Source organism: Lepidochelys olivacea, assembly GCF_965140295.1.
Source record: "Lepidochelys olivacea isolate rLepOli2 genome assembly, chromosome: 2".
NCBI lineage: Eukaryota > Metazoa > Chordata > Testudines > Cheloniidae > Lepidochelys > Lepidochelys olivacea.
The window spans coordinates 185,130,374-185,153,257 of record NC_140412.1 but is presented as its reverse complement, the minus strand read 5'-3'; the positions used below and the strand labels follow the sequence as shown (position 1 = coordinate 185,153,257).

The window sequence follows — 22,884 nt, the reverse complement described above, 5'->3', positions numbered from 1 at the left end:
CCTCTTTAATGTTGTTTTTAAATGTGCACACAAAATGATGGGCATATCTTCCATCTGGGGATATGCCTTTGGTGTGTTCTTATTTCAAATTTGGTTTTATAACTACTTTTCCTGAACACTGAATGGATCCAGTTGAAGTCAATGGAGGGCTTCTATGGGATTGCACTGGTGTAAATGAAAGCAGAATCTGGCCCATTCTACATTAAAAGAACATCAGCACTGTGACAAACACAGTAACATAACTAAGGCAACAAACAACTAAGGGAGAAAATATAGTCAAGGTTCTCTGATGCGAATGGACATCAGCTTGAAATCTTTCTCAGTGTATCCTGTTAAAGATAATTATTTTCCCCTCTTCATGGGGCTTTTTCTTTCCTTCGGAGATTTGCATCACATCTCATATCCCTAGGGGCCAAATTCTGTGCTGACTTGCACTCTGCAATGCCACTGACCTTAATGCGGTTGAATGGGGGAGGAGGGTCTAGGTCAGCGTAAAATTTGGCCCCTAATGTTTCTTTAATGTAGCATTTGCTTGTGACATTTGTTAGCACTTCAGTTTGATGGTGGGTTAGGATATTTCACCCCTTTGATGTAGAAGAATGTCTAAATGCTAACATTTTGTGGCAACATCATCCCTGTAAATAAGACATTGGAAGAGCACTCAGATTATATAGTTTGACTGCCTCCTGCAGCAAGTACATTAGGCAACGCTGAAGCTGTTAAAGTGAGATGAGCTGCATTAAGTATTTTACCATCACAGTAAATTAATGCAAATATCTTCGCTGTGATCCTGATTTTCCACTGCCCTGCACCTTGTGTGGTTATTTTCATCTGCACAAAAGGATAGAAAAACATGATCCAGTCAGGATAGGAGGGGTTTATACCACTTTGCACAGGTGTAAATTACTAGGTAAGGGGGAAGGGAGTGGGGAATCTACCCTGGGGAATTTGATGTGTCAACATGAAGGTAGATTGACAGATGATTTGTGCAATTAAATCAGATTATAATGTTAAACACATGATATCCTGTCTGTTAACATGACTACCATTGTAAATGCTATGGATCAATTTTATTGTATCATTTCCCATCAAACTATTATTTCTAAAAGGTCCGATATAAAGTCTGGCACTTGTCTCTAAACATGAAACCATCCTATTGTCCTTCTTTCACAATAGGAGTGTATGGGAGCTATCATCAGGAGCAGTTCATTGTTTCAATTCAATATATGAGGTAAATAGAGGTGGACTAATTCATCCTGTCTGTCAACCCCTTCGTTCCCTTTTAGTAAGGACAAGCAAACTCGTCTTGCTTAATTCCAAACCCATGCAAACACTGAAGTTCAACCTGAATGCTATGGTGTTCTCTGTCTGCTTAGGAGAAGCTGGGGGAAAGGGAGTGAAGAGGGAGAAAATATGTTCAACAGAAAATAGCACAGAGCTCAGGCAGAGTGAGCAAGTAAATGCAGAGGGATCTGGGGGAAAGGTGTAGAGACTGAACAAAATCTAACGAAGCAATAAATGTAGGGGGTCAAATTATGATCAGCCACTTCAAGGAGATGCAGAAGGGGAGGTGCAAGGAATATCTAGGCCACTTTGCACAACTTCCACAAGGGTCATTCTATCACAGGAATCCCTCTCACCATCCTGGGACTATCCCTGAGGTGGTCTGACCCCCACACAGGGCTGTACTTAACTGGCACAAGTCTGAGTCATTGAACTTTTAAAAAAAAAAAAAAAAAACAGAGACCTGGCCCATTGAGTTTAATGTGAGCTTCTCCTTTTCGAATACAGTGCTTGTCACCAAGGGCTTTCATACTGCAGGATGCTCCTGTTGATGCTTGGACATAACTCCCTGCCATGTTAATGGATGTTATGTATGCACATCAGGAAGAGAATATACAAACCATAAAGTGCTCGGTGCAGAAAATGAGGAAATTTTTGTATTCACAATATTATATCAAATCGGGAGCAAAAATTCATGATAACAGACAGGCAAAAATACAGGCTATTTTCAAATACAGGCGAAGAGGTTTTCAGTATCATAGGCACCCTGGGCATGTCTGCCTGTGTCTTTGCTTTGCATGGTTTCAAACACTTTGAGTTCCAGGTTCATCCAAACTTTTGTGGTAAAGCTGATGCTAAGAGTATGTCTCCACAGCCCGCAGAAGCAGGCCTCTGAGCTTAGATCAACAGACTCAGGCTAGCAGGGCTCGTGCTAGCACTGTATAGACAGCATGTTGACATTGCAGCTTGAGCTGGAGTTTAGCTCTGAAACCTAGGGAGTGGGGTGGGTGCTAGAGCCTGAGCCCCAGCCCAAGCCACAACTTCAAAGCACTGTCTACATCACTATTTTTTAGAATCTAGGACAAGCCACTCTAGCCAGAGTCTGTAGATTTGGGCTGGGAGGCCTGCTTCTGTGGGCTGTGTAGACTGACACGAAGGGGGAGAAGGGAAACAGCACATTTTGCTCCTCCGTCTCTTGCATTATGTAAGGGTTCCACTTAACATAAGAGCTCTTGAAAAATTCATTATGAAAGATGAAACTCAGCCTGGGAAAAAAGCATTCTTCAAAGACATCAACATTTTTCATGCCAGGGTACAGTGACAGGCTTGTGTGGGTTGAAACTGGTTCAGAAGAAAAATTTCTCTATAGGGCTCAATTTTGCACCTCCTAGAAAAAAAAAAATGTGCGTGCAGTGTTGTAGCCCAGGCTATTAGAGAGACAAGGTGAGTGAGATACCATCTTTTATTGGACTAACTTCTGTGGGTGAGAGAAGCTGGTCCAATAAAAGATATTACCTTCTAGAATAAAACGTGAGTTTTGCTGTTGATTTCAGGAGAGTAAGAGCAGGCTCTTATTTTTGAGTTTGAAACCAAAGCTAGACAACTTTTGCAGCTTTTCTGATTTTGAAACAAAACTCTTGCACGACACTAGTTGTGTAAACTTTCCCATGTGAGACTGTGTCCTCAGCTGGATGTGAAAATCTTTCTCTAGCCTGAAATGTCTGACCCAGCATATCAGTTCAATAACACACATTCTACAGCCTTCCCCTTATACCTTAGCAGGTCTTAAGTGAACCTCTGCTCAAAAAAAGAAATCTGCATCTTGAAACATATCTAAATATATATCCCTATGCAATCTATGTTTGAAAAATAACATTAACAATAACATTTACATTTTGACCATAATGGCCTTTAAAGGACTCAGAATAATCTATTGTTTTGAATCTCTGTTTACTATTCTCCCTAATTTCTTATTTAAAACAAAGGAAATGAACACTGGGGGAAAAAGCCTTGAAGCCAGATGGGCAGCTCCTGTAAATTGGAGTAGCACCATTGAAGTCTATAGAGCTACACCATTTTATATGAGCTGAGGATCTGGTCCCCTGTGCTTCAGAAAAAGTTGAACTACTGTAATCCAAAAGATCCAAAGCGGCAAAGAAATTCACACCCAAGGCTAACAGTCATGCCTTTCATCCAGTCCTTTGCTTCTTGGATAAGCAGATGCCTTCAAAAAGGAGAGTTGTAATTTTCCATAGTGTGATGCATTTATCAAAACACGGCCCTGTAAATTGTTTCTGTTACATAAAGAACCTCCCAGGAAAGAGCCATTGCTACAACGAGAGAACTAGAGTCTGTGCTTATAACCTGACACTGCTACATAGCAATATTGTACTGACATGCTGTTATAGCACCAAAGTCCAATAACTGGACAGAATCTCAGGGCCTTGTACTAATCCAGCTTTAGGCTTTGCAGTCCCTAAGCACACTGAAACCCATGGAGCATGCTCCCAGCCTAGCTCCAAAACACAGAAGCCTACATTTTCCAAATTAACTAGTAATTTTGGGTAGCACAGTTTTTGAGTTCCCATCCTGAAATATTGTAAAGGGGCCTGATTTTCACTTGATAGTTGCTCAGCACTGTCTGAAAACCAGGCCCCTTTAAGGTATCTCAGGAACCTAAAATTAAGATTCCCCCCAAAAAAACACTAAATTATATTTGAAAATTTAGGCCAAACTAACTTCCCTCAGATCGGTGGAGGGCAGATCTTCCTCCAGGCCATTCCTGGAACTGAAGTTATCAATGTCTTGACAACTTGAAATCTGTGTCCCTGTTGTATTAAAGGGACTGGCTAACACAGAGGATTGAGAATAGACTCTGTAGCCTTGCATTAGTCTGTTAATGATTCAGTCTAGCCCGATGGGTAGTCATTACCATCTGAACATTCTTTGGTAACCTGTGTGAAACGAGCGGGTGCTATCAGTCCAAATGCTAGGGAGCTAGTGGGCACAAAATACATCACCCCAAAAGGCATCCTGGCAGGCAGTTTCAATCAAGAAGCAAAAAGAATGAATGGGGCGATTGAACTACCCTCCTTCAGTCCACAGAGTTGGTGATTTCAGGCCAGGATTGAAGTGCATTGGCAAGAAAACGTAGGGACGCGGACACGGCCGCACCAGTTTTACAGATAAATCGAGGGCATCAGCCTCCAGGACTGTCAATCGGATACCTTTCCAAAGTTCTAAATTCCCGCAAGAAACTGTAGTGAGTTTGTATCCAAATTACGATTCAATGGAAACCAAGGCGTGGCATGGCAATGAGAAATGGTATTTTTAAGACGTGCAGGAGCCAGGGGAACATTCTGGGGTGAAAATAAGAGACAGCAGTGAAAATCAGCAAAAACTCAGAGTTGCTGCTGGACAAAGGGCATTTTCCACTTGGGGCTTTCCACTTGGCAAAATGCAAAGTCTAGGACTCATGTGATTTGGAGTCTATTAATAAACAGTGCAGTTTAAAAGATCGTTTCCAAATCATTCATCTTGCCCATCTGTTAAGAGGAAAGTGATGGACAAGAATTCTTCAGGGTCAGAATATGCTGCCAAGTTCAGAGAACAGTCAGGATCCCAGCAAATTTTTTTTAAATAGAACGGAAACAAAGAATTGGGACGTGACCTTCTAATATTAGATCGTGTTTTCTGCCTCCAGTTCTCTCCTTGGACCACCCGCTATCTTAGACGTAGCCTGGGAAATGGGCACTTACACCCTTTCTAACCTCATGAACCCGCGGCAGGTTTTCAGTGTCTGTATTGTTAATTTCTTGGGGAGTTGCTTCCCAGCTGCTCCCTGGTTTTGGCAGCATGAGCAAGTGCCATTTTAAGAAGATTTCAATTTGATACAGCAAGCTGTAAGTGCCCAACAGTCTCTCACTCTCTTCCCCCGCCCCCCCCCATCCCCCAGCCACAATATTGTTTTGCGTTTATCAGCTGCACTAGTTCCACGTAGCAGCTGAAGCACTGTGCAGGGTCCCAATCGAATGTGACAGTTGTTAGCAATAAGGGGCTTCAGTCTCCATTAATTTAGATGCCTTTTACAGTGCTTTAACAGAGTTACTCCTGATTTACCCCTGAGCAAGAGAAGAATCGGGTCCAAGGATTACAGCTTGCAGCCAAAGCTTGAAGCTGGCCAAGCTCTGGTCCATGCAGGACCCCCTGAGAGGTAAAGGAAGGAAAAAAACAGCTTAAAGCCACCTTTGCATTCCCACAGTCCCTGAGGATGCTAGGGCTTGATTTGGCCCCCTGCACAACTTGTAGCTCCTGATTTAAGTTCTGGCAGCTGCTACAGCCTCCTTAGACCTGATGTCTGGCAAGGGATTGCCAGGGCACAGTGTGCCCATTTCTGCCCCAATACATCCTATTCACTGGAAATGGGCAGCAGAGTGCCAGCTGGAGGCTCCCACAGGTAAGACCTAGAGTATCAAAAGCTTGCAAGCGACATGTAATTTGGACAGGCAGCCCCTTACAGGGATTAGAGAGGAATATTTTTCCCCAATGCACAATTGGCCAGATGTATTCTGTCTTTGCTTTATTGCCTTCCTCTGAAGCATCAGGGATTGACCACAGCTGAAGAAGGCCACTGGACAGGGGGTACTGGTGTTCTGAGGTGATAGAGGCTCTTTCTTAGAGGCCTGGCTGGAATATCTTGTTCATGGGCTGAGGGTCCAACTGATCACCAGATCTGGGGTTGGAAAGAATTTTTTTTTCCCCCAAGTCAGATTTTCAGGGACCTTAGATTTTTCTCGCCTTTCTCTGTGGCATGGAGTGTGGTTCACCTGCTAGGATCATTTGGGTCTATCCTACCTAATCATTTCTCTGCCCCTGCAGGGGGCTTGGGGTGCTGGTGACATCTCAGTAGGGCACAAAACATTTTAGTCTGAGGACTAAAATGCTTTAGTCTAATCCGAGTTACTGGGTTCAACACGGGGGTAACTGGATGAAATTTAATGGCCTGTTATATACAAGAGGCCAGAGTACGTGACCTAATGCTCCCTTTATCTCTATGAAACTATATCCTCCCACCTAATTAGGCGCTAAATCTGCCCCAGTTTCATAAAAAGAAAAGGAGGACTTGTGGCACCTTAGAGACTAACAAATTTATTTGAGCAGAAGCTTTCGTGATGCAAATACAGACTAACACGGCTGCTACTCTGAAACCCACAGTTTCATAGAGGGTGTTACCATTGACAGCAGTGGGAGCTCTGAAGGGAATCAGCAGCAAGATCAAAACCCTTTTGAAAGCCCACCTTGCCCTTGTTCAGTTATTGCAGAGGGGGATGAAATGAGAATGTTTTGAGTATGTGAATAAGTGATTTTCTTTGACCCACAAAGAATTATGCTCATTAGAAGTTAGGCATCTAAAGATCTTCGAGGATCTGAGCCTATACGTATGTAGAATACCTACCAGAATTGGGCCTTAATCTAAGATGAGGCATTTTAGGTACTACTGTAATAAATATAAGTCATCATCCAGCTGAAAATTATGCAATAAGATATATTTTAGGGCCATGTGTCAGTTGCAGGTCCTCTGAGTAACTAAATATTGCACATACTGGCAGCATATTCTCCCCTGTACAGAGACAACACCATGAAGTGATTGTTCACCTGGCACAGCATCAAGGATGCAAGAGTCCATGAGAGATACTGTTCAGTGCCCCACATCACTGCTGTGGATGCATCTGTTTTATGCCCAACTTTAGAATGCTGTTTGATTTCAATAGCTTGTTTGCTGGAAGTATTCAGATCCTTAGTGCCACATTGTTCACTGTTGGCTTACATTTCTGAAAGAGATTTGGGGTGCTTTGTTTGTTTGTTGCTTGCCCCGTTGATAAACTTTATAGGGCCTGAGTTTTAGAAGACAGCTGCTCAGTAATGTGTAAAAGGCAGGCCTCTTAAAGGTGTCTCAAGCTGGGCCCTCTAAAACTACACTACCTAAAATCACTAGTCACTTCAGAGAATATATTATTTAACCTTACTATTGTAGGAGAGTCCAGATGCTTCCCTCATGACTGGCTCCCACTGTCATAGACGCTATACAATCACACACACAGTGATAGTTCCTGCTTTAAAATCCATGATTGAAGACACTTCCCACCTATGTCAGAGAAAACTGCAGGTGTATACTGGCACTTCAAAAGGAAACCCTTCATCACTTTATATGTGGAGGTGGAGTTTCTTCCATTTCTTCCAGTTTCTTCCATTTCAAATATAAAGGGGACAGCTCTATATACAGGCTTTATAAGCACAAGTCTCCCCCACACAGTAAGTACTCGCTCGTGGAATAAAGTGACTGTTTATCTGAATATTTCTCCCCCTCTTTAACTTCAGATCTGCGTGACTTCTGAAAAGGAACACAATGGCTTTATCAAAGTTTACTGTGGGAAGAAGAAAGGCTTTGTCCCCCTAGACGTCTTAGAAATCATCTGATTTCAGCACTGCACTTACTGCAGTAGGAAAGCTTTGCTGGCAATGCCTGTCTGCCTCATCTCACACTGTGTCAACCCCGCTGGGCCGTCTTGCAGATGATCACGGACTAGTGAGATGACCGCAGCAACAAAAAAGGACACTTAGACTGTTACAGCAACAAGAAATAAAAAAGATAAAAGGGTTGATTAAAAGAATATATCAGGAAACCTCCAGGGGGAAAAGGGGCCAAGGAAAGTAAAAGGAATAAGGTAAGAAATGGCTGGACTAGCTCATTTCCAGTGCAAGATGGTTATTAATTATCCTGATGGAGACAAGACAGACAGCTGTTCTGAAAGACTAACCTCATACCTGCTCATCTGTCTTCAAAAAAAAAACTGTTGGAGTGCGTTTTTGTTTAAAGTGTGATTTCGGGGGGGTGGGTGGAGGGTCAAACTGTCCTTGTAATACAGTCTGATCTTGTAGTAAAGTGTGACTATGATTCTAGAGTTTTGTCCACAGTATTAGCCAAACAGCATCGTGTTTAATCCTGATGTCAAGTCTCATAACAAAGCAGTTTGGAGGCACTGTGTAAATGTCAGTCTGAAACGTTAATGCACCATTGTCTAGACGCCAACGACTTTCTTTCTCTCTATGCTCGGACTGTAGAAAAGAGCGGCCAACTTCTACGTCCTTTGCTTTCTTTGTATACAAACAAAACTCTTGGCACATGTTGGATGTAACAGCTGCTCTGGTAGCTGACAAACTTAAAGTCCCTCCTGTTCAGAAGGCCAGGCTAGAAGTATTCCTCAGTGATCCCTGTTCCTTTATCTGGTGGCAGAGAAAGTGTCAGAAATACAGAGCTGAGTGAGAGCCCCATGCTTGAAAAGTTTTCTATTTTTCTGGAGTATTAAATTTGAAGAGATTTTATATATTGAGCCTGTTTATAAGTAGTAGATGGCCAACCAAGCCCCTTCTAGAGTGAAAAAGCTAGTAAGTAATTGATGGTGAAGCCAGGAATCCTCCCATTCCAGGATCAGTGAGAGAGAGAGAAATAAACTAAGGTATCATTTAATTATATTAACATGAAGTCTCTTGCTTCATTGACTAGACGGGAGCTTTTAGGAATCAGACTAAGCTAAATTCTGCCTTCACACACATGCAAACCCTGCTGATGCCAGTAAGGTTGCAAGAGGTGTCTGTCAGGACAATGTTTGGCCTACTGATTGTGTCATGTAGGCCCCAGTCTTGTAATCTGTTCTGTACCTATGAACTCCTGCAATGGTCTCTGTGCAGGTATTAGAGTCTGCCAGTGCAGATCAGATTGCAGCATCAGGGCCTTGGTCTATTGGGCTCATAATATTTTCCACTTAAGTTCTTGCCTTTGTTGTCCAGCCTGTGACAGAACCCTACTCTATATTACTACCAGGGGTGCTGGAACAATTTTTATAGTGGGGGTGCTGAGACCCATTGAACCAAACTGTAAACCCTGGATATAATGGAATCCGCTTCAAGCCAGGGGGTACGGCAGCACCCCTAGTTCCGCTTAGCACCTATGATTACTACTAGAGGTAGACCCAAATCAAAAGCCTAAATCCACATATTCCCACACAAAGGAGAAGTTTCAGATCTGCATCTGAACTTTGCATGTGGCCACACTCTCTAAAATGGGCTGAACCACTCAATCCTGCAATCACACACTGGAGAATTGTGAATCTGTATCCATAAGCCCTGGTCCTGCAGCTAGAGTGGCCTATATGAACTGTCCATGCAGAGCCTTCCTGAGGATAACGGGGTTCCAGTCAGCCTCAGAGGTCCACCCAGCGTGCAAGATCAGAGCCAGACATTGTCGCGCTCGTCTGGCTCTCGTTATTGTGGCAGTGTTTGCTGCTGAACCGTTTTTCTTCAGAGCTAATGTAATGTAAACAAATCCCATGTCATTTCAGACAGTGTTCAGTGAGGAGATCAAAGATATATTAATGGCCTTTTTCCATGTAAACAATGAACTACTTTAACTCCGCTTATTTTCCAAGGTGTTGAGAAAACTCCTGCGGGGGAGTGAAGATGCTGATATGGCTTAGAGACCAAGAGGAAAAGCAGCAGAAATGTTATTAATCCATCCTGTTTTATAATAGGATTTTATTTGATATTCACCAATTTTAAAAAAATCTCAAATGCCTGTTACAACTCAAATTATTGCTTCCTTTGGTCCAGCCTGTTATGCATAAGACTAGGGAAATCTGTTTTAATCTATACATATATGCTCTTGTTTACATGATTGCATCATACTGTCACTCTTATTATTTCAGTTTCTCTCTAAAACATGCATCATACTATTCAAAGAATATGAACATTAACTACAATTCACAATGGCCTTGAATCAGTGTCAGTTTGATTTCTTTTGATACCAAGCAATAAATAATAAAGTGACTGAAAAACCCCTAAGTGGATTACATCATGGTGGAGCAAGCATTGCTTTCTAAATAAAAGCTTTCATGGTTATTTTTACTTTTTCCTTTTCTGTCATTGTTCCATGTGTATTTTGTCCCTGATTCAGCAAGTTGCTTATGCATGTACCTAACTTTAAGCAGAAGAGTAACCAATGGATCATATGCTTGAAGCCAGGCACTTGCTTAAACGTTTCACTCATCAATTTTGGAGACCTTACTTTGATTTCAGATTGGCATTCCATAGTTTTTTCTACCACGTGCAGTTCATCATCGATATTTGCATTAATAAACAGATAACGGTGCAGTCCATCATTGCGGCTGGCCTATCTGGCACTTGCTCAGATTAACTGTATTTTAGGAGATAAGGGTTGTTCATATCTAATTTTATATTTTGCTTAAATAAAGAACATGCAACAGCTGGCTGGAAGGAGAACACGTGTTCCAATCTTTTCATTGCAATGGGTATTTTATGATTACAGAGATATCAGAGCACTTACTGCAGGCATCAGCAACAGGAGCTATTGAATACTTTCATTTAAACCCTATAGGGCTTGCTCCTGCCCTCACTGGCGTTTCTCCTTTGAAACATTTCAAAAACAGTTCTTCTGTAAAATAGTTGTATAGACAGGATGGTGCAGTGTGGAATAAAGGTTTTGTTTTATCAGTGCAGATTTGGGATAAGCTACATCAATCACGGACTGCCAGTCATGAGTAATGCAGCATCTCAGACATAGACCACTATCACCTTTATATCATACTCATTCTTCTATGCCTCAGTGACCTCCTATGGAACTGTAGTCTACAATGCACAATTAGATTGTGGAACTCATCGCCACATGCTATAATTAAGGCGATCAGATTTAAAGAAATCTAAAGCACAATTTAAAGAAAGACTAAAAGTGTATGGATAACAAGATATCCAGAGTTATACTAGTACATATTTTTAAGAGTTTTGAAGGGATATAAAACCTCATGTTGCAGGGCCTAAACCAATCTCTAGTTATTAGGGGCTAAGAGAATAATTCGCTCGGGATCAGCTTATACTATTCCTAAGAGTTGCATGGAAAGCTCTATGCACAAAAAAACATTTACTGTGCACAAGAAGTTTTATTAGTCCTGCAAAACCCAGGAACAATGCTGCATATTTCTTGAGAATCATCTACAGCACCTTATGTATTAACTATTTATTTACACAGACAACTCTGTTTTACAGAGCACTCCCACTTCATCAGTCTTCATATAAAGGAAATGGAACAATTTCAATTAACCATATCAATCCTGGCTTCACTGAAGTCAATGGCAAAACTTCCACTGAGTTCAACGGGGCTTGAATTTCACCAGTAGTCACTGAAAAGATGTTACCACTCTTTCAGACCGCTGTTTTACAGCCCAAACCCATCTAGGGTGACCAGATGTCCCGATTTTATAGGGAAAGTCCTGATTTGGGGGGCTTTTTCTTATATAGGCTCCTATTACCCTCCACCCCCGGTGCCGATTTTTTACACTTGCTATCTGGTCACCCTAAACCCATCACGCCTACATCTGCCTACAGCAGGGTTTCTTGCAACACTTTCTGAAGCAGCTGGTCCTTGCCCCTGTCAGACAGAATACCAGACTGGCTGGACCACAGGTCTGATACACGGTGGTTGTCTGCACGATAGAAAGACATACTATTTACATATTTTCCATAAGTTTGTCTCATGCTTAAACAAGTGTTTTTGCACATCAGTGAAAGCGGGGGGAAAGTGCACAAAAAGTCAGTTTTCATTCTATCTGGAATAGACGGTGGTAAGAAAGATATTACCATGTATATTATTCTGTACTTCACTAGCTTATTTATAATCATAAACCAACCAAACCAGTTCATTTTATACGTTTTGTATAGAGTTACAAATCATCATCAAGATGTGTGCAATGCGTTTTGTGAAGCACATAGTCCCACTGGAAAACATTTAGGAGCCAGGCACTATGTGTCAACGAATTCCTCACATTTAGTTTTTTCCATAGCAAAAAGAAGATCATCTAAGTTAAGAAGTACACAAGTGTTATTTTTAAAGCCATGCTTTATATAGACATTGGTAGTGTACTTGGGGAATAAGCATTTGGCAGACTCTGCTCACAAGAGGCCCAGAGCTGGAACAGCAGGGTTGCGGCAAGTCAACATTTAACTACGTGTCTTATGCTATTAGTCCTTTGTAGTCACAAGCATCAAATGGATGGCAAGCGCATAATCCCTTTATCATCCTGCTTTATTGACTGGTTTTCTTAATGTTTTTGGGACCTAGATACTCTTGTAAGTGGCACCCTGAGTTGGCAAGGTAAAGAGATAGAGGGTGAGATCTGCATTAGACAAAATGCACATCGATGCCGCCAACACACACTATTGTAGGCATACTCATAACAAAACACTTTCCGTTTCCAAAATGCATGCCCCTAGCTCATCACAATTAGGTTATTTTACCACAACCCTAGAACCACAGTCAGCTCGATATGTAAAACTCACCTCTTGAAATGAGCTTTCTCACTATAACAAGACACTCAAAATCTCTCTCTTCACTTGGGGCTTGATGGATTTAAACAAAAAAAAGTGTCCAATGCACAGATGCTATGGTAATGGCACAATATGAAAAATCTACATCAATGAGACAGAAACAGCCCATTGGCCCAGCTAACTAAGTGTCCTGCTAGGCCACTGATACCTGATGATCAAAGGGAAGTGACACATAAATAAAGGTTATTTTAGCATCAAAACAAGCTGCAATGAGCTCCAACAATAAGAGCGCAAAACAAACAACCAATCGGGATAGCCTGCCTAAATATATATCTCAGTTGCCAACATGAAATTAATCAAGGCCCCGCAAGTCCTCCAATCCAGCACTGATGATGAAGTGACAACCCCCTGCCCTGCCCGCCCCCAGATGTAGCATCAGCTCTTTGGCACCCACTCTTCCCCTACTAGCCCCAGCACAGTAGTAATTTCCCACTCACCGACCCCTTCACTATGTTGGCATGCCAGAGCCACCCTAGCGCTGAGCTATTTGCTATACAGGCTGTGCATATTGCTGGGTGGCTCCGCTAAAGCCTGTCTGGCCTCCCCCTCGGCCCGGCAGTGTACGCATGACATTTCTTCTGCTGGGGGTGGGGTCTGCTGCACCCATTGGAGAAAGCACTAGATTTGTCCCCACATGACTGACAGTTAAAAATGGCAACAGGCAGCCCCACAACTTCACAGTGTGCCCCTTTTCATGACACATTACACAGCCATATGCAGACCTGCCAGTTCTTGTGTCTATCTGTCATGGTCCAATTGTCACAACGACTATTAAACATCTGGGCCTGCCCCGAGTCACCGTTAGTGCAACCAAAACACGAATGGCTGGTGGGCTGACTGACACTTCGCCCTTGATGGTGCATCCTTTCGCTTATGCACGCCTGCATCAGCCTCTTCCCTAAAGCGAATCTATCTTGAATCTCAATTTCCCTGAAACACAGGTCCTGCATGCCTTCCCTACCAGCCACTGGTCAGCAAGCTGAGTAGGAGCATAGGGCTGATCTGAGACGGGGAGGGGCAGGCAGCAGAAGAGGGGTGCATGTCTGACCGCAAAAAAATGCTTCTTTACACTTGGGACACAGACCACGTTTCCAAGGCCTGAACAGTATGTTTTCCTCTTGCCACCTCGCCAAGGGCTGTGCTCCTTGTGGATGGTAGCTAAGTCACTGCAAGGAATTCCTCGTTGTGGGTTTTTTTAGGCTGATGATGTTGCATCTCATTTGGCAAGTTCTGTGGCACTGGCATGGCCCTGTTGAAGTATCCTGAGAATGTCTTTGTCCCCACTATTGCAGCAAAATGTGAGATGAAATGGGAGTTTTGTTTCTCTCTCCTTAATTTTCTGGGTGGTGCTGAGGCAGCTTGCAATGTGAAGTGACTAAACTCCAGCACAAGAGCCTTGAGCATCAGTTGAAGCATGTTTGCGAAGCCAGTCACTGGAGAGTGATGTGATGTACTAGCATTCACTACTTTACGGTCATCTGGGAGGTGTTGTGTTTGGTTTTTAATCTTATATGGTGAGGTTAATTAGACCTGACTAGCCCACATGGACACCAACGAAGCAGAATTCTTTGCACGGAATGGATGGTGTATAAAATTAGATACAAGCAGACTTTTATTCACACATACTCTCATCGCATGACACCCCTTGATGCTTACAAACAGCCATCAGGTATGTCATTTTATAGCAGGGTGGGCGAGGCTAGGGTGACACTATAGGGACAAATATTACATGTGGTATGTATCTTATAAACAGCCATCCAAATTAATATAGTGCTAACTGGACTAGCCACTTTGTCAGGTGCTGCAGCTGGCAGAATCAGGCCTTTACCATTTAAGATTGCTCATAAATGGGGAAGGATGGGCTTGGGGTTTAGTCACTGAGCTAGGGCCCAGGAGATCTGGGTGCAATTTTCAGCTCTGTCAGACTCTCTGTGTGACCATGGGCCACTCAGTTAGAACCAGATTTTGAAAAGTATTTAGGCACCTGAGGATACAGATAGGTGCCTAATGGAATTTTCCAAAGCACCTAGGCACCTATCTACCATTGTTTCCAATGAGGCCTAAGCATTAGGCACCTAAATATCTTACCCTTAATCTCTGTGCCTATCTTCTAAATGGGAATAAAAACTAGCCCCTTTCTCTCTCTCCCATTGTCCTGTTGATTTAGCTTTTAAGCCCTTTAGAGCAGGACTGCCTCTTATGAAGAGGATCTACCATAGCGTGGTATCTTGGTATTACAGTATAGGATCAGGCCACCACCCTCCCTATGCCTCCTGGCTTTGAGACATAGGTGCAGGCTCTCTGACTCAGTTTCTCCTACTGTGTGTGTCCACCCACTCTAGTGATTGATGGGGCTCAGCCCTCCAGTCAGATCACCATAAAAATTCATTCCCTAGCAGAGACTTGAGTCTCAGTTCAAAACACACATTCTAAAGGACTCTTTGCCCCAGATCGGAGTAATTCGCAGACCCTCTGGGATTATTTGTCCATCTGCCCTCTGGGTTTAGCTCTCCATCCCCATTCTGTCCTGTCAGATGACATACCCTCTTCCGTGGCCTGGCTTACGACCATCAGCAGGTCCTAGGACCATCCACGTAGTCCCCGTCAGGCCCTACCTTCCCCCTGCAGGGAGGCTTGATCAGGCAGCAGATCTATTCATCTCTGGATTCCTGCCCAGTTTCTCTTTCCACATGAGGGCCATTACTGTACATCTATTCCTAGCCAGCCTCCTTTTCAGCCGTTTCCTTCTGGCCTAACACCCACCACAGGGGTCCATAGGGGGTTGCAAAGCCCATCATACTGCAGTACAAAGAAGAGGATATTTGCGCTCCCACAGCTACCCCTTACTTTACACCCTGCGGGCAGTCTCTTCAATGAAGAGCTGGAGAGCCAAAGTGAACGGCCCTTCATTCGGGTTCAGACAAATCATTTGGCCCAGGAGGAAAAGGGGTGGCGTTTCCAGGCACACAGCGGGAGGGGGAGAATTCTGCTCAAATCTCTGAGGAGCCCAGAGGAGAGTTCCTGCTACCACACCAGCTTGTGAGCATGCCTGGCTCGTTTTATGAGCCTGTGCCAAGGCCAGGCTCCTCTCCCCTCCTCATGGAGGTGATGGGACACCACCAGGGCACACAGAAGAGCAGTTCCTGCCCTCCCTTCAAGTACAGAGACTGCAACTGGGACAGGCTGTTGTGCAGGCCATGCAAGACAGGGAAGAGCTTTGCACACTCCAGCCCCCCAGTGCCTCATGCAACTCTGTCAGAGATGGTCAAAATCTTCCCTGTAATGAGCACCCATGCCACTACAGCAAATTCCAGGGCTGCACCTAAAAGGCTGACCGAGAATGCATGCCATTAAAAAACAAATCAGCCTTTGCTACCCCGTGGTATGTGACTTTTCTGCTGGATTTCCTGGATTCGGGATAGGAAATAATCCAACAAAACTATGGCAAAGTCAAACACTAACACGTGGCCTGGGCTGCTTTTTAATGGCACCTACGAATATTCAGAAAGAAATCCACGTTTGCTGCTCCTGTTCCCAGTCAGAGTCAACTACAAGCAAAGCCAGGCTGTACAGCACGGCTATTTTGTCTCCGCTCTCACAGTGGGCTGGGCTGTATAATCCTGACTCACCCTGGAGAGTACTGACTCACACGATTAGCCCCACTGACATCAGGAAGGGTTGCACACTCTAGCCCACTGGGTTTATTCTTCCTTGAAAAGCTGCCTGCCCCACCACTCCTGCTGCACAACGCCACCAGCGTGCACCACAGATGAATGTAATGCATCGGCTCTCAGACCAGATGCCAGAGCAGATGCCTGGGTCTTGGCAAGCCAATTCTGCAGTTCCTGAGCCATTCACATTCATTCCCCAGCAGGCAATGTTGTACAATGCTTGCAAATTGGAGATCAACACATCCATGTCTTGTGCTTACACACCTATTGACGACGGCACCCTTTCCCCCTGCTTTTCACTTTTTGTGTAGTTGACTAAGCAGTCCCCACCAGCTAAACATGTCTAAGTAGCCTACTGTTGCAACACCCCTTCTTTTAACTAGATCTTGCTCTATGCCAGAGCTCTGCTCAGTATAACTGAGGGTGGCAGAGAGCAAGAGGGGCTCCCCGATCACATGCCCCAATCCCTAGCTCTGTTGTTGGCTGATTTGGCTTCCAGAGTAACTTAGAACAGCCTCAGGGCCCACAGAGCCATTATGCCAGACAGGCATTACACTACTGCAGTGTGCTCTGGCCACATGTGCTTAAGCATGCTGCTTATGCCATCATAGCCAGAAGAGACGATATAGAGCTAGCTACACCTGCTAGAGACTCACCCAAGCTGGGGGACTCCTCAGCGGCCCTTTTGGAGCCGTAGTATGGCCACGTTACTCACACTGCCAAGTGCGAGCAGGTCATAGTAAGGGCTACAGGTTGTGCTTCCAGAGCACACCGTGCACAGGCAACCCCTTAACTTTGTCCTTCAAATGCTTTCTGACGTCTGATTGTTCCAAAGACGTGGCCCATTAAAAGGGAATCTTCCCAGGACATTATATTTGTCCATCTCAGGCTTTTCTGTAGCATCCATCAATCTTCATCGTGCTGGTTCTGGTGGAATTGCTTTGTCGAAGAAGAGGGCCCTGCAGTCTGAAAGCAGCCAGGCTCTGGACTGGTCTGAGCTTTTCTGGAAGCTTGTACCACAGTTGAAGCCTCTGACTGAGAAGAATCTATCTTCGACTCTCACGCGTGTCGTTCAGGGCTTTGTAAGCTTTCTGAGCAGCACTTCAGCTAGCTAGGCAAGTTGTGGATGGAGAGGTGGTAATGGATGTAGCTAGGTCCTGACCCAATGACGACTAAGAAGATTGGGACCAAAGCTGACTGACAATGAAACCGAACTGGAGAGTCTGTGGAGACAGCATAGCAGAGAGGTGAAGTGCATGACAAGGCAGAAAGCTGCATTCTGCACAAGCTGGAGATTCAGCGTTGCACCCACAGTCAGTCCCAGAATCCCACAACCACAGTAATCAAGTACAGAGGTGATGAATGCACAGACCATTGGGTCAAATTCTCATTTACACTAGGACCCCTTTACACTTTAATTAAGGGGCCTTATAATGGGTGTCATGGTACACTTGCTTTCAAGTCAATTTGCAGTGCCTGGGTGGTATAAAAGAGGCTCTTTGTGTAAATGTGAATGTGGCTAATTATGTCCAGAACCTGATCTGCGGTGTAGGGCTCCCAAGCAAACTGACTTTGACAACGTCAGGGAACTGATGGGCAGTGTCCCCTGGAAGAACAACATGAGGGGGAAAGAGTCCAGGAGAGCTGGCTGTATTTTAAAGAATCCTTATTGAGGTTACAGGGACAAACCATCCCGATGTGTAGAAAGAATAGTAAATATGGCAGGCGACCAGCTTGGCTTAACAGTGAAATCCTTGCTGAACTTACACACAAAAAAGAAGCTTACAAGAAGTGGAAGATTGGACAAATGACCAGGGAAGAGTATAAAAATATTGCTCAGGCATGCAGGAGTGAAATCAGGAAGCCCAAATCACACCTGGAGTTGCAGCTAGCAAGAGATGTTAAGAGTAACAAGAAGGGGTTCTTCAGGTATGTTAGCAACAAGAAGAAAGTCAAGGAAAGTGTGGGCCCCTGACCTGAACGAGGGAGGCAACCTAGTGACAGAGGATGTGGAAAAAGCTAATGTACTCAATGCTTTTTTTGCCTCTGTCTTCACAAACAAGGTCAGCTCCCAGACTGCTGCACTGGGCAGCACAGCATGTGGAGGAGGTGACCAGCCTTCTGTGGAGAAAGAAGTGGTTCAGGACTATTTAGAAAAGCTGGACCAGCACAAGTCCATGGGGCTGGATGCGCTGCATCAGAGAGTGCTAAAGGAGTTGGCGGATGTGATTGCAGAGCCACTGGCCATTATCTTTGAAAACTCATGGCCATCGGGGGAGGTCCCGGATGACTGGAAAAAGGCTAATGTAGTGCCCATCTTTAAAAAAGGGAAGGAGGAGGATCCGGGAAACTACAGGCCAGTCAGCCTCACCTCAGTCCCTGGAAAAATCATGGAGCAGGTCCTCAAGGAAACAACTCTGAAGCACTTAGAGGAGAGGAAAGTGATCAGGAACAGTCAGCATGGATTCACCAAGGGCAAGTCATGCCTGACTATTCTATGATGAGATAACTGGCTCTGTGGATGAGGGGAAAGCAGTGGACGTGTTGTTCCATGACTTTAGCAAAGCTTTTGACACGGTCTCCCACAGTATTCTTGCCAGCAAGTTAAACAAGTATGGGCTGGATGAATGGACTATAAGGTGGATAGAAAGCTGGCTAGATTGTCGGGCTCAATGGATAGTGATCAATGGTTCCATGTCTAGTTGGCAACCAGTATCAAGTGGAGTGCCCCAAGGGTCAGTCCTGGGGCCGGTTTTGTTCAATATCTTCATTAATTGATCTGGAGGATGGTGTGGATTGCACCCTCAGCAAGTTTGCAGATGACACTAAACTGGAAGGAGAGGTAGATACGCTGGAGGGTAGGGATAGGATAAAGAGGGACCTAGACAAATTAGAGGACTGGGCCAAAAGAAATCTGATGAGGTTCAACAAGGACAAGTGCAGAGTCCTGCACTTAGGACGGAAGAATCCCATGCACCGCTACATACTAGGGACCGAATGGCTAGGCAGCAGTTCTGCAGAGAAGGACCTAGGGGTTAGAGTGGACGAGAAGCTGGATATGAGTCAACAGTGTGTCCTTGTTGCCAGAAGGCCAATGGCATTTTGGGATGTATAAGTAGGGGCATTGCCAGCAAATCGAGGGACATGATCGTTCCCCTCTATTCGACATTGTTGAGGCCTCATCTGGAGTACTGTGTCTGGTTTTGGGCCCCACACTACAAGAAGGATGTGGAAAAAATCGGAAAATGTCCAGCAGAGGGCAACAAAAATGATCAGGGGACTGGAACACAATGACTTATGAGGAGAGGCTGAGGGAACTGGGATTGTTTAGTCTGCTGAAGAGAAGAATGAGGGGGGGATTTGATAACTGCTTTCAACTACCTGAAAGGGGGTTCCAAAGAGGATGGATCTAGACTGTTCTCAGTGGTAGCAGATGACAGAACGAGGAGTAAATGGTCTCAAGTTGCAGTGGGGGAGGTTTAGGTTGGATATTCGGAAAAACTTTTTCACTAGGAGGGTGGTGAAACACTGGAATGTGTTACCTAAGGAGGTGGTGGAATCTCCTTCCTTAGAAGTTTTTAAGGTCAGGCTTGACAAAGCCCTGGCTGGGATGATTTAGTTGGGGATTGGTCCTGCTTCGAGCAGGGGGTTGGACTAGATGACCTCCCGCCATCCCTTCCAACCCTGATATTCTATGATTCTATGTAGATGGGAGGGGAGAATCCCAGCTAGTTCCTCAAAGATTTCTTCCTTCCACCCAGTGTCACCTTGTTTGTGCACTGTCCTGATCAGCCCCAGGCAGAATTCCAATCACAGGAGTGCTGGACAGAGTGGCTAGAGTAATACCTGACATGGGGTGGTAACTTCTGGGACGTACCATGGAGAAGGAGCCACAATCCAAATTACTACAGTGCAGACACAACTAAGAGATGCACCTTCCCCTCCTGTGGGGAGTAGGGAAAGGCGAAGGAGTCATAGTACTGAGATGCAGCGTGAATTACACAATTACGGTTTGAGAACTAGAGTAAGGGGAGGCAGACAGTGCCTCCTGCATGGTTCACTGCTTTATTAAAAAAAGACACACTGCTGACCATCATACACAATACTTCCAGCCAGTCTAGACACAGTCAGATACAGAAAGAACCAGGTATGTATTAATCAAGACACCAGAGACAGTACTGCCAGATCATACAGTTGTACAAAAACGCCGAGATCTTTACTCAAGCTGTTTGCTTCCTTATAACACGTAGCCAGGACGACAGTACGCTTACTTGTAAATACATACCACAGCAATAAATGTATTGATTAGATGCAAATACACAAACCCGGAATTTTTCTATTGGATTATTTGGCAGTCTCCTACGCTGTCAAATGGATATTGAAATTAAAAGACAATAGGCAGATTTGGTTTTCTGGCCCACACGCCTGTTAACTCTGCATTACAGGTCTTGAACGCAGCTAAGAAAATACAAGAGCTATAAATAGGGCATACTGCTGTGTGTGTGCGCATTACTCATAAGCCAGGACACTGTAGCAAATTTCAGAACTAACTGGTGAATATTCAAGGAAGGGACCCAACTTTACATAGACCAGAAAAAGAATGAGGGCTCCCTGCAGGTCTACAGAATGAGTTGAATTAATAGACCCTGGGCTTGCGGGTTGTAATGAGAAGGAAGGCACGGTTAACATTTACCTGATCCAACAAACAGTGATGAATGGATGTGGCTCCAGTTGTGGTAGAAAATATGAGTCAATCTGGGACACACAAAAGGCAAAGTGAGGTGTCAAATCGCAGTCCAGTGTGTGCAATAAAGTCTGGCAGATCATTACTCAAGAAGGGAAGACAAGAGGAGTGTGGAATCTTGATTTTGTCCCAAGTAGGAGGACGAGGAGGAGGAACACTTGAATCAATCACATCGCATAGGAATAAAGCAGAATGTCATAATCAGTGTATAATACTGCAGTGTAGAACCAGATTCATACAAGCCATTGAGTGCTGGGACTGGATGAATGAGGGTAATACAACTCATTAATGTATGTAAAGGCTAAATTCATGTAAATCTGTAAAGTGCTTTGAGAAACTCATAGAAGCACAAAGCATTACTATCAGCCCTGACATGTTGCAGTGATTAGCAGCCTATAAAATACCGTAGTTTAGATTAAATTCACAGCCGCACATCTACAAGCAAATGCTCACACCGCTGCAGTGATGCAACTCTGTGATGGGATCAGATTAAAGTCAGGGAAAACGCCAGACTTGAAAGAAAAGAAGAGGATGGTCAGCACTGCCAGCAGTCACTAGAGGGATCTAGTCTTGCCACCAGCCCACTTGACAACAGAAAAAGTCTCTTTTGATGCTATTCATTCATTTACATATTTCATGTAATTAACACTGGGCACCAACGTGGCTGGTGTTCCTGTAAGAACAGTGAAAAATCCATTACTCTTCTCTTTCTTCTTGAAATGATTGAGGTGTAAAGGAAAGTTAGAAGGAAAATCTGTGCTGGGTTGCTTCATTTCTCTTTTGTCTGTCCTGCTGGCTGAAGGAACAGAAAGTCATTAATCACCGCTCAAAACAGCAGATTGAAATTGCCTTGGGGCTAGCAAGGTTTAAAAAGGATCATCAAAGCATGGCGATTAATTGAAAGGGGTAAAACAGTGTCAGGATCCTCATTCAACACTAAGTAGCAGGTGACAGGTAACAGATCTTGGCTAATATTAAGCAAAAATTGAGGGGGAAATTGCAGTTGACTAGAAGAAAAGTTGCAAATAAGTTACAAGATAAAATGAAAGAACAGATGAGGAGAAGAGGAGGGTTTATATTAATAATCCCATCTTCTTTACTGTCTTAAAACATTTAGTCAGAAACCTCCAGCCACGTATTCCTTCCTCATCACATTATTGGTATCAATATTAAGCAAACAGAGGTTAATAAACAATAAACAAGCACCTATCATCCTCATGGTTTCTTGAGAAGAATGCTGGCGACAGCTAACAGACCTGTCAGTCATGACTCTTTGCAGGCATGTGAAGAGGCGTCTCTGCCCCAGCTAGACTTTGGAAAAGCCTACATACTTTTTGAGGCTGTTTATTTGCAGCCTCCAACTCTGCCAGGCTCAAAGATGCATTAGCTGTCAACTAAACTCTATCCTCTCTCACCGAACTAAAAGATACCAGTTTGTTTAATCTCTCCTCATATGGCAGTTTCCTTTCCCACCTCCTTATATGTAAACCCAGTCTTCCCATCATGCTCTTAAGCATTGTCATTCATTCTGGCTGGCTTTAATATGTTGAATCCATCCTTTTGGAGAACAGGTAACCAAAATGCAATGCAGGATTTGAGCCGAGGGTGTACCATTGATGTATATATTAGCATGATAGAGAATAACATGGGCAAAGCTATCCCATTCTTTAATGTGTTTTTAAAGCACTGCGCATGTGCACTTAATATTGGTCTTGTGGTTAAGGGATCAGA

The 22,884-nt window shown here is 44.1% G+C and overlaps 1 protein-coding gene across 1 annotated transcript in view; it reads left to right on the top strand.

The window, feature by feature from the left end:
- STAC (SH3 and cysteine rich domain) overlaps positions 1 to 10,631 on the top strand; it is a 112,452-nt gene extending 101,821 nt beyond the window's left edge. The window contains exon 11 of the mRNA XM_084620785.1: positions 7,663 to 10,631. Within this exon, the coding sequence (XP_084476911.1) occupies positions 7,663 to 7,761 (99 nt within the window). The 3' untranslated portion in view covers positions 7,762 to 10,631. The remainder of the gene's footprint in view (positions 1 to 7,662) is intronic.
- The last annotated feature ends 12,253 nt before the right edge of the window (positions 10,632 to 22,884 follow it).